The sequence below is a fragment of the Pelobates fuscus genome, chromosome 3 (genome assembly GCF_036172605.1).
Source record: "Pelobates fuscus isolate aPelFus1 chromosome 3, aPelFus1.pri, whole genome shotgun sequence".
Classification (NCBI taxonomy): Eukaryota; Metazoa; Chordata; class Amphibia; order Anura; family Pelobatidae; genus Pelobates; species Pelobates fuscus.
In genome coordinates, this window is record NC_086319.1 from 78359102 (window position 1) to 78372152 (window position 13051).

Consider the following 13051-nt stretch of genomic DNA (forward strand, 5'->3'; position numbering starts at 1 on the left):
CGCCCTAAGGCATCCGCTTGTGCCGCCTTATGGACGCAACGGCAAACTCATATTGCTGCTGATTATCGGCCGATACGATATAAAAAAAAAAAATACAAAAAAGTTTCAAATTTGTTTTATTTATTTTTTATCGTAATATCTGCAAAACCGAAAATCAATTGATCCCTAGTTATTTACTGGGAATCTCATGAACCTGTAAATTGATATACCTATGTGAGGAGGCAGTAGGGGAGAGGATACAATTATGTTTTATTTGTAGGTCTGTCTGTCTGCAGTGCACTGCATCTGATCCCAAGGAGAAATGTGTGGTAAGTAAAATGTAAACTATTAATAAGTTACCTAAAATTTCAGAATAGCCCCATCCCACCCCTCAAATTAAAGTGTTCATTGTCCATTTACTATGGAGGAGGTATGCATCTATGATAGGTACTTTTTCTTTTAAACAAAACAAAAAAAAAACAGGTGGCTGCATACCTTCATCTCCATCTCTGGAGGGCATAAATGAGTAAAGCCTTTGTGTGCATACTGTATTTTGATCACCAAATCCCTCCAATTTACATTGCTTCATTTGTATATATAGCTTATAACAATCATTTAACAATATTGGATGCCTGAACGTGAGGAACCACCTAATTCAACTTGGGTCAGCACATCAGGGATTTGCCATGATTTTGTCTTGTGCTTGTTGCATTGAGTGGTTTAGCATGCATCTTTCAGTAGGGCTTCTCATTAAACAGGGTATAAGAAGTTCACGAGTTGGAAGACAAGAAATTCCATACAATGGCCCCATTGAAATACACAAGTGAAACTGACAACATTTGGAGAGGATAGAATAATGAGAGACACAGATCCATAAACTTACAAATGTAGGGGAGAAAAGAAAAAAGTAGCTTAAAACAGAGTCCTATTGTGAAATACAAATCTCTGAAGCTGCTTAAATGGTTTTAACTCTCTAGTACTTATATGTACCATACATTAAATGACAATTTAGTACACATTCCATCTATTTTTAATAGGTTCAATTTCCACACACTGTTCCTGGAAAATCATCCACATTCTTTATGAAGAAATAGGTCTATTTCATTTAGTGGCATAAAACCTTTCTTAAGAGGTTTTAGAAGATATGCAGTGCAGAATAGTAAAAATAAAATAAAAAACCTTCCCCCGTCTTCATGTTTCAGTAAACATTAAAATATCAGCCAGACTCCAATAGAGGAAAGACCCACGCATTTTAATTAAATCCCATGTTTAGTTCTTTGAGACCATGATACCTGTGGCCTCTTGTGATTGACATTCATCTGTGCGGAGCAGCTGTACTAATCCACAGGATCTTGCTGCTAAAAGGCTGTATCAGATGACAGTCAGTAAAGTAGAATGCTTTGCAATATAATCTGAGAGTAAGAGTCATAGGCATAGCTTCCCAAAATCTCTATGCAAAGCCGTCAAAAGTTATGTTGTTTCATTTGCCCAAAATTTTAAAAGAAAAACTGAGAAAAAAAAAAAAAAAAAAAAAAAAAAGTAAAAAAAAAATTACAGAACTAAATTAAGATTTAAATCCCACCTACCGTGAACTAAAGTATGAAAATATCACAAATTATATGGGTTTTTTTTTTAACCTACAAAAGTAATAATTTTGTACAATCTGTAATTTAAAAAAAAAAAAAAACACAACAAAGTTCACATTTGGGCATTCATAATGTTCTCTGCAACATCCAGCTAATAGAAGCGCTTGTTTCTTTCTTGACGTTTTTGAAACACAACTGCTCCCACAACAGCACAGACTATAATACCCAACAGTGCGGCTAAAAGCAACAGGAACACTTTCCAGCCAGTCAGGGGGCCACTGCGGAAGTTCCCTGTTGGGTCATCAACATTATCTGGGGGGAACCAAAAAAAGACAAAAGAAGAAGGTTTAGGTTACATATTAGCATATATGATAATTAGCATATACAATAACAATTGAAAAGAGTCACCTATCACAATTTTGGTACAAATGCACCCCCCTTTTTTTAAAAACATGCAAGACTGTTAAAATGCATATCACTGGTATGTTATGATCCAGAGAGAAAAGCCTGGTTTGCTTGGCATTAATTGTAGAAAATAACTTTCAATTTTTTTTTATTTTTTATTATGTGACGAACAACAAGCATGTGCTATAGAACTAAATGTACACCTCACCCTAGTGAATACTTAATTATCATTTAATGGAATGAGTACTAGCAACAAATAAGAGAAGTAGGCTGTATTGCAAAAGGGCACACGCTCCTGCTCCTAAATCCTCAAAAATACAGCAGCAGCGAGACATCAACAACACAGCTTCGGCAGTAAATAAATGTCCAATATCCAAGAGAATTGAACAAGCAACATGTTACACATAGATTGCAGCATATTTTTACAGCACCAAAGCTCACTCAGGACTGCTTACCTCTCCTCCTTCCCAGGAATCATGGAGGAGACATGAGCTCCTCCGGACTCTGTCCAATCAAATGCTCCTGATTAGGGATCGACCGATTATCGGTCTGGCCGATATTCTGTATTTTCAGCAATATCAGTATCGGCCAATAAAGATACCGATATTGCCTATAATGCAGACCAGGGCCGCCATCAGGGTCCTGGTGGGTCCAGAACACTCTTACTTACCTTCCCAACAGCTCCCTTCTGCTCCCCTGTCTAAATCTTGGGAGTCCAGTGGTCGTCAGAGCTTTGCCACGGGTTACCATGGCAATGCTCCGCACGGCACGCAGGCCACGAGAGTTAGACAGGGGAGCTGCTGGGAAGGTAAGTAAGAGTGAAAAATGCATTTATTATACACACACACAAACACACACTCTGCATTTATTATATACACACACACAAACTGCATTCACTATTTACACATTACACAAACACATACACACTGCATCTACTATACACAAACACACTGCATTCACTAATCAAATACTCACTGCATACACCACACACACACACACACATATATATATATTCTTTAAAACATAAAACTGACTGTCATGTATATTTTGAGCATTTACCTTTAATAATAAAAAAAAGATTTTCAAAAAATAATAAACATCTTCAGTTAACAGTAGATTTGTGTAGAAATAGTAAAACATTTTTAAAATGGTAAATGTACAGGGTATCGGTAATTATTGGCTATCGGCCTGAAACGTCACAAATTAACGGCTCCAAAAAAAAAAATAAAAAAAAAAAAAATCAATATCGGTCGATCCCTACTCCTGATAGAGGACCATTGGGGAACCAATGCATGTGTGTCGAGCACTGCACTCGCATCAAATACTCCCATAGGGAAGCATTGAATAAATGCTTTCTATGGGGCGGCAATCACATGACCGAATTTCAGCTGGACAGATTTAGCTAGTTAGCTAGGCAGGTGTAGATGACAGTGTTCTTGTTATGAGACTGGAGCAGGCCTGGGATTGGACAAATATTATGAGCTACAAATATGGCAGGAAAGCAAATAAGCAGGATGCAAGACAAAATCCTTTTCAGTAGACATGAACAGTGGCACAGACTGACCCCCTCCCATTTTGATTGTTACGTATCGTGGTATTTATAGTCATCCTCATGGTTAATTTATGAGGATGGACATGGTGCTAAATGGTATGAAAGGCGGTAAGGCCATCTAGGACTGACTGGCAATTTGGTGATTTTTACAAAGATTTTAAGTCATATGTTATTTGGTTAATCATTTAAAATTATATGGTTGTTATAGCCTCCTTGAGTTTTAAATAAAAATTCAGAAACTCTCCTGGATACACTGAAACCATGATATGCAACATTTTACACCTTTTTTTCATCACTACCAAGCCACCTTAACCATGCCTTATCTTTAAACAAAGTAACTTTAGTACATACTCCGCTGAGTTAAAGAGCAATCGGTGTGAGTTGAGTTAATGAGACGACTAGGCCCCACAGTCAATAATATTTCAATACATATCTCACGTCAGCAGCTCAGTTCATACTGAATTTTGTTTGTTATAGAAACATTGCGTAACTTCTAATCACGAATAGGACTCGTGAAAAAAGCAGGCACAACTAAAGATAGTGTGTTATGTTGCAAACAGCAGCATACTTTTTTTAAGCAAAACTAAAAAGATGTGGAGGGAAAATAAAACAAACAGGATGAATACATGGTCAAAATTTAACAAATGCACTTAAAGGACTACTCCATATCCATAAAGCACAACAGCAAATTTGAAGAGCTCTGTGACGGAACCATCCGTCTGTCTGGTGCTTTAGTGGATTCGACTATTTTAGGCCATCCGTCTAAAGGACTGATTTGTGATGTTATGAAGCATGTTTTACCGTTCCAGCCTGTTTTCCAGCCGTTCACCTCATTTCGCACGAACTCCATGTCTAACATATGGGTGGCCGCCATTTTGGGACTTTTGCACGTGTTCGCGGCCATCTTGCGTGCGAACAGCGGTGTTTGCCTGTGAACGCGTGGAACTAAAAACGGATACCCAAACGGGCGAACACCGCTGAGACCTCCATACACCCAGAAGTTCGTGTTGGAACTACCGAACGACGAGCCATTCGGTAGTTACTTGTAATCGGCTATGGGGAATCCAGCGAACTCGGAGATAGTTGTGGATGATGAGGATTTCGTATGATTTTAACCGGCGAACGGAGACCGACTGCAGGGCCAAAACTTATGGAACTCTTTTCGGCTAGAAGATCCGTGCAGTCGGTCAAAACTTCAATCATCCATAACTCCCGAACCCCTTAACCGAATGGGCTGGGATTTGGACAGAGTGTTCCCCTAACCAAGACCTTTCAAGCGGTGCTGGACTTAAAGGTGTACCCCCTGGTTTTGGGGTACATCCATAACTGGGGTAAATTATTGTACAGTATAATTGTGTTATGTGGTTATCTGAGGGGAGGAGAGGTGGGGGTGTTACCCTGTGTATAATTGGTTATTTTCATCCTCCCCCTGGGAGTGCCCTGTGTGTGCGCCTTTTCCTAATAAAAAGCAGGCTGGATGTTCCAGTCCTCAGATCTTGTTTTGACCCTCAACACGGAGCTTCAGTCTCGTTATTGGGGGGATTCTTATTTACGCTTAAGGACTATTATTGGGAACTTATGCCGTTTGGTGGATATCGTTATTTGAGAGATTACTGCTTCCCCTGGTTATGGTTCGTGGATTATACAGTATACGAACAAGGACTTGATACGGTGAGAGGGGAAGGTGGACTAAACGGTGATTTACTTATTAAGACAAAAGGTGTCTTAACAAGCTCCCCTAAGGTATTTAAAGCGGCACTGTCATGCCGAACTTATCTTTCTTTAAATCGATTCCTCTTCTCTTCCTCTGTCAGGATCTGTTCTTCAATTCTTCCTGTCTGCTCTAGTAGCATAGTTAATCGGAATTTGGCGAACTTTGACCCACCAGATGTTTGAGAAGTACACAAAATTTCTAAAATCTAGCATACTAAGTGTAGCCATCATTGGTCTAGACTAGAGCAGCACATACATACCTTTGGGAGATTTCAGCAGACTCACACTGGGCTCTATCTTAGTCCAGTCAATATTCTCATCATCTGGTGAATGTTCAACCATTAGCTGATAAAGCTTCATAGAGATGATATCATGATTATCTACAGACATAAAAAAATAATTCATATTTACTTACTGGTTCACACAGACACATAAACTGCAGATAATATGTATGTGCTAAAGGTACACAATATGCTCAGTCAACCTGATAAGTCTCCAGTAGCTGCAGATGCTCCAAAAAAGTATCCTGTGGGCAACCGGACTCCAGATATATCAACACAGTTCTTCCATTCATTCTTATCTTCAATATCAGTCATCACCTATAGGGAAACGAGATCAGTTAGCTTGGAGGAAATCAGTCCCATTTGCTAATTATATTAGCAGACTTGTCCCCTGTTGCAAAAAAAAAAAAAAAAAAAATGCCCTTCTCACCGTAAGACGGCCCCTGGAATAGCGCACAGCTAGGAACGTGTCGTGATTCCTATTGCGGATATCAACTGTACAGCCTGCCAATTCTGCGGAACGCCCATCTTTGCTGTGGTCATACTCTACAGTTCCATTGTTCACCATTACAGAGATATAAGGAAAGACACGCTGCAAAGTTAAAGCGCATTCTTAGGTCGGGTGTAATTTTATACTCTATTAAATATTAAAATAATGCCAAACTTTACTCTATGGATTATACTCTATAATCCTTCAGTGTTTTCAGCCTATTTATTAGTCTCTAGAGGGCTTGGTAAAAACTGGAAATATTGCATATTGCAGCAATCTTCAAATGTTGATCCTCCTTTAATACCAACATTAAGCCTACCCCCTCACCCCCAAATACACAAAATACCAACTTTGTCTTTCTGATACATACAAAAAAATTCTATTTTTTTGTTATCTGTTTGTCAAACCAGACAGAACTGATCCCATAATCACTACAATAAACCACAGTGGTTATGGTACCACTGAGTATCATTTTAGAATGACAACTTTTGATAATTTCTGTTTAAAAGTATGTTCATTGGTCCAGTTACCTTTGGTCCACTAAAATGGAGGTGCTATAATTCCCAAGTAGTTCTCAGATTAAAATATCCACAAACTAATGTAATCAGTCTGCACTTTAGCTTTCAAGCCATTGTTTCAAAATGATTGAGTACAGAACCAAAACAATACAATTTACATCACTGTTAAAACACATTTTATTATTTTAGGGACTAACATCTTTTGCCCAGTTTGCCCTGTGTCTATAAGATATCCATAGATCACAGTGCCAGAACTAACCTCTGTTGTTTCATCATTGGGGTATGTGTCCACGAATATAGCCAAACCATGGAACTTGTCTCTGTTTCCAAAGACAGGACCTTTGAACAACAAAATTTGTTTTTAACTACAGAAAGAACACACACAATAAACAAATGACCATCTCAAGAAGTCAATAAAACTAGTAATAGGTTACCTGGTTGTAGCCGATCCCTTGCATACCATAAAGCAAAGCCATCTCCATTGAGATTTTTCTTTCCGGACCCATGGACATGAAATTGCACATGAAGTTCCCAATCCTTCAAGAAGCAAGGCTGAAATATAGAAAATGCAGCATTGAACCTCATCTCATTTGACCTAATGGTATTTTTGTAAGAATGTATAAATAATGTCTTACTATTCTGTTCCAGATTGAACCCTCCTTGCTTCTCTCATCTGGCGTCAAGCGCACATACTGACTAGTCAGCATTGTACTTCCACTGAAATCCCATAATGGCATTGAACTGGAACCTACACCTGTATGGCAATTAAGACAGTCCATATTAATAATAACAAGGTCACAAACTTTAAAGAACCATATTACTCTTAAAGCCAACGCAGAGTTCTCGCTCTATATATATATATATATATGCATAAAAGAAACAGTTATTTTAACAGGTTGACCTGTATCAGGGGTCCCACCTCGACTACCAATGCTGGAGAGCCGGATGTTCCTAAGTGTGAGCTTATCCCTACACTGCAGTCTAAGAGACTAAACTCAGTTTAGCTAACGGATGTTCCTGCTTAGGAACTTTCAGCTTTCTGACATTAGTAGTGAAGGCAGGGAGTAGTGCAAGGCATACCCCAGATAAGAAGCCAAGAGAGCTGTGTGGTTATGCTGCTAGGTGTGACAATCAGGGACCACAAAAAAAACTAAAAAAAGTTTTTACACTGAATATTTAAGATTACAAAACGTTTTAGTAACAGATGTTCACTGGGTAGAATGAAGTTTATGTTCCATACAAGCTCAAATCTAGTAATCTTTGTACTCTTCCTATACTAAAATATTGATTTTAAAGAAAATACATTGCTTTAGTATAAAAGGTAGAATCACAAAAGTATTATTATAAAATATCATTTAAAAAAGTGAAATAGGCACGTTTGTTTTTTCCCCCACAAAATGATTAAAAAGATGTGCAGAACAAATGGTTAGGAAAAACTTCTGTTATGACAGCAAAGATGTATTTTTTAACAAAGTGGTGAATACTTTTAATTTTTTTCCAATTTCCAAGTCAAACTTGGAAAATGCTTCAATGTGGTTTATTATGCTTTTTGTTAAAAAATTACTTATTGATGAAAGGTTTAACTTGATGGTTATCTTTTTTCCATCTTAAAGAAAACTAATAATTCTAGCCACCACTTTAGTAGTTTTCGTACTAAGAGTACACTGGCGCCATCCCATGGTAAGGAATTAAACTGTTTCTTGAACAATTTGACACTAACCTACATCTCCAGGGAGGTCGCGGTCTTTCTACCTTCAAATATAGCTAAATCTGAAGAAACTGAGAAAAGTAAGAACCAGGGGCACACAGTTAATTGTCCATCCATCAAAACAATAGTAGTTTGATTTGTTTCTTTTAGTATGGTGCAAGGGGACTACGGGCATCATAGGCACTGCAGTGGGCTGTATTAGGTAGGAAAACTGCTTCTTTAAAGAAACACTCCAATGGACAGGAAAAAAATATATTTTTACTATTTAGTAGATACATCCCCAATGAAAATACATATGTATTTAATGATGCCTTCCCACCCCCCAATAGTGGTGTAACTAAAAACAGCTTGGAAAAGCTACAGATCTTTTGTCCGCAGTCCTTGCAATCCCTCCCCTTATTCCACAGCCCAGACTTTCTGTGGCTCTCCAATAACAGGCTTCCCAAAGCAGCTCAATGAGAGTTTTTTTTGCAAGGCAGGTCCTCTGAACAATTGTCTGCCTCCTGAGTTTAGCTCAACTGAGCTAAATTTAGGATGCAGACAAGTAACGAGACTGGGTGTCTGACAGCCAAGGGATGTAGCAATGTTATTTCCTAGAAGAGCCAATTTCCATTCAAATCTGCACTTTTTTCTAAAACAACAAACACAACAGGATACACTCTTCCCATGTAAAGCATGTCAGAAAGCAAAAGTACAAGTGCTTTAGGTGTTTGGTGTGTCCCTTTAAAGGAACTCAATAATGTCAGGAATACAAACATGCATTCTTGACACTATAGGCACCCAGACCACTTCAACACATTAAAGTGATCTGGGTGCACTGTCCCTTTTAGTTAAACCTGCTACTGTAATTATTACAGTTATTTAGAAACTGCAATAATTACCTTGCAGGGTTAATTCTACCTCTGATGGCTGTCTACCAGACTGTTACTAGAGGTGCTTCTGAGTCATTAGGCGATGCATGAGGACATCCAGCATCAGTTAAAATCCCATATGAAAGCATTGATTCAATACATTCCTACAGGGTTGTTCAAATGCGAACGCGGCACTTGAGCATTGGGTCCCCAACATTGGCTGGCCTCAGGGGAAGGAGACAGAGCCTGACCCATCGCTGAGGGACATTGGCACTGGATTCAGGTAATTGAATTAAGGTTTTTTTTTAACCCTTTGTGTGCTGCAGGGCACACATGTGAATGGGGCACTATAGTGCTAAGAATACAATTTTGTATTCCTAACCTATAGTTTCCCTTTAAACTAAGTATTTAGGTCCCCAGCCCACCTCCGATCGCATGGGAAAGGTGTTTTCACTCATCTTTTTTCCCCAATGCCCGTCTCCCACGGCTGTCCTATTTGATTCCACCTCCATGGCTGAGAACATCAATATTGGTGATCTCAGCCAATCCAATGCTTTCCCATAGAGAAGCATTGGGATGCTATAGCACATGCGCGGCAAAACGCTGAGCCAAACAGCATCTCATCATAGAGATGCATTGAATCAATGCATCTCTATTGGGAGTGCTCAGCGTCTTTATGCAGAGTGTGGAGACTCTGAAGAAAAAGGAAGTACCTCTAGTGGCCCTCTGAGTGACTGCCACTAGAGGTGTTACTAGGTAGCAATGTAAACACGGTCTTTTCTCTTAAAAGGCAGTGTTTACATTGAAAAGCTTTCAGGGACAGGCTAGACACCAAACCCTGCAGAGGTCCTGGTGACTATAGTTTCCCTTTAATTACAACATTACATTCACTACAGAAGTTATAATGAGCATAAAAAAGCTTGAAATAAGGCAGTTACAAGTAACATTCATAGTAATGGGTAAAAGAAAAAAAAAATGCAAAATGTTAAAGCAAGTCAAGTAAATTACCAACTAAAGAACTGCTGCAGAGTCTCCAAATAGAAATAAACAACAATACAATAACGTTTTACTGTAGGATAGTATTACAAGAATGCTCTCACATGTACATATTGTGGTTAAGGTGTGGGGAGTAGGGAGGAGACAGTTGCAAACATTTATATCTGCATAACACACACCAGTACAGCAAATCAAGGATATAAACGACATATGTTTGGTACTGGCAATGCAGCCATGACAGGTTTTCTATTACCAGATTTGGGTTTACTGCATACATAGAGTGGGATGATGGGTAGACCCACATCTGTTGTCTAACTACAACTCCCATGATGCTCTGCCAACCTTAGCACTGGAAAGCTTCATGGGAGATGTAGTTCTCTGACAGCTGGGAGGTCTAGATCTTTTTTTAAACATAGTATTTGTTGTGACTTATTGAAGACATTGTTGAGGAGGGTCTTGCCCTGTGTCTAGCCATGAGTGTGGGGCTAAGCACCATTCCCTCACCTTGGTATGGCTTGATAAGAGAGTGCTCCCTCTTTAAGTGCTCACTATTCCCGTCTGTCATGTCAGCAGTGCTTCTAGGGTGCAATATAAGCAAAGGGAGGAAAAGGAGAGCGACTCCATGGTGACACAAGACCACCGCCATCACTACAGTCGCCTTCCAGGACAGTTTCCTGCTTCCTGCTACGTCACGTCCGGTCTCCCACCTGTCAGCAATGCTAGTCAAAGGTAATAAAAAAAAAACTGAGTGTATTGATTTCGCATTCGGCGATATATCTGGTGGAGAATTCACGTCCAGTCTGCGTTAACCATCTTTGATTTGGTAAAGCCATCCAATTATCCAGGACATAGCGAAACAAAAAAAAAGGCGTGTTGCCCTCATCCAATATGGCCGCCGGTGACTCGGCAATCTGTCACGTGATATGCAGGCCAGTCAGTGAGAAGCAAGTAATCACTTCTGACCAATGGGAAGGAGACCTCTGTACACTTTCTTTTGGTCTGCGCTAATGACTAAATGAGGTTTTACTGCCTTACAACATTCCACACCTAACTTTATGGTGTTGATCCAAAAGAAGTTTGCAAAAAAAAAACAATTTAAAGTAATTTTCAGATATGGCAATATGGCCAAAATGACCAAGAAGTTGTTAACATGCACATTACTAAATTGCTGAAAAGGCTTTAAAAAAATGTTTTTTTAAAGTATTCAGACAATTTTGTTTTAATCTCTACAGAATCTTATAAACAAACTCTTTTTAAGTTGAGATTTCCGTATCTTTACTTGATAAAGAGGATTTTCCTCTTTTGTGAGGGTTTTTCAGGTCTCAGTGGATAATATTTAAAGGGACACCCCAGGCACCCAGACCACTTCTGGCCATTGGAGTGGTCTGGGTGCCAACTCCCACTACCCTTAACCCTGCAAGTGTAATTATTGCATTTTTTTTTTTTTTTTTTAATAAACTGCAATAATTACCTTGCAGGGTTAACTCCACCTCTATTGGCTGTCTACTAGTCAGCCACTAGAGGGCACTTCCTGCTCTATAGCACAGAAAACCTGTGCTAGAGAGTCGCTGGACGTCCTCACGCTGTGTGAGGACCTCCAGTGTCGCTCAATTCCCCATAGGAAAGCATTGAAAAGCAGTTTCAATGCTTTCCTATGGGGAGCTCTAATGCACATGCGCGGCATGGCTGCGCATGCGCATTAGGTCTCCCTGGCCGGTGGGCGGGATCAGTCTCACCCACCAGCTGACGTAAAGACTGGGAGGAGCGGCGGCGAGAAGAAACCACTGCCGAGGGACATCGGCGGGGTCTCAGGTAAGTGACTGAAGGGGTTTTCACCCCTTCAGCAACCGGGGATGGGAGGTGGGAGGGAGAGGGGACCTGCAGTGCCAGGAAAATGGATTCTTTTCCTGGCACTGGAGTTTTCCTTTAATCGTTTGTTATATTCTTGTTCCATCTTTATCAAATATAAAGCAGCAAACTCATTCTACAAGTCCTCTTTTTTTGTAGAAATAGAAAGTTGAGCAGGATACTAAACAAAAAAAAGTGCACTATGTCTTTAAGACTATTGTATAAAGTGACTACCACAATAATAAAATGTGATGCAATATACAAGCATAAAATGTAATACCAACGTGCACTATGCAAAAAAGTGCATCAAATAAAGTGAAATACAATCAACAAGTAAAATATTTCACGTTATATGATACAATTTTTTTGCATAGTGCACTTTGGTATATTATATATATATATATATATATATATATATATAAGTTTTTTTTTATGTCACAATGGATTGCATTATTTTATTGTTCAAAACTAAAATACTTGCACTGCCACGACAGCAGGAGCAAACACAATAAGATCAACAGAGCAAGACATAAGCATGGCATTAAAATAATAATATATATATATATTTTTTTAAAGTAACATCATGATTTAGGCTAGAATACTGCACAACTGTTCAAAATAGTAAAAGGGTGTTATACTGCATATTATAGTTACAATGTATTAGTATATAAGAGTCAAGCTATACTGCACTGTCAAGTGTGTTACCACAGCTTGTTAACAGTATATAAGAAAGGTGCAACATAAACTATGACATCTCAGCTATGCATTAAACAACATGAGGGAATCCACCAGGTAGACATCTCAAATATATGCCAGTGTTAAATGGCAGGCCAGTGTGAGACTACAAAAATATGGTGTGTTAGCTAAGTGATAAAAACAAAAAGGTGGTATCTGATAGCAAATGGTAAAAGAAAACGAATACTCTGGCATAGAACCACTGCCAGGTACATGCTTAATGGTAAATAACGTTAATCGTTCATTCGATGCCACAAGCATGTTTCAACTGGGAACCGGTACTGCAGTTCTCCAGGAGGCGCCTGGTGTCACTGCTCCAGTATCCTTTCGGATTTAAGAGACCTGTCAGACCACCTAGATCTATCAAGCAGCTTTCCAGCCCCTCTGCT

General features: G+C 39.1%; 1 protein-coding gene across 1 annotated transcript; it reads right to left on the reverse strand.

The window, feature by feature from the left end:
• Window positions 1-1210: 1210 nt before the first annotated feature.
• Window positions 1211-10794, reverse strand: LMAN2 (lectin, mannose binding 2). Its single transcript, XM_063445201.1, has 8 exons — window positions 10584-10794; window positions 7160-7278; window positions 6959-7076; window positions 6784-6863; window positions 5947-6108; window positions 5720-5834; window positions 5496-5615; window positions 1211-1877 (listed from the first exon to the last, which is right to left on the reverse strand). The coding sequence occupies exons 1-8, from the start codon at window positions 10723-10725 to the stop codon at window positions 1717-1719; spliced, it is 1017 nt and encodes a 338-aa protein (XP_063301271.1). The 5' UTR covers window positions 10726-10794; the 3' UTR covers window positions 1211-1716.
• Window positions 10795-13051: the final 2257 nt, after the last annotated feature.

Coding starts and splice junctions, on each gene's coding strand:
- LMAN2 (XM_063445201.1), bottom strand. CDS start 10,725: ATGGCGGTGGTCTTGTGTCACCATGGAGTCGCTCTCCTTTTCCTCCCT. Junction 5,835..5,946: donor ATTCCAGGGGCCGTCTTACG/GTGAGAAGGGCA, acceptor GTTTCCCTATAG/GTGATGACTGATATTGAAGA. Junction 5,616..5,719: donor AGCTACTGGAGACTTATCAG/GTTGACTGAGCA, acceptor TTATGTCTGTAG/ATAATCATGATATCATCTCT.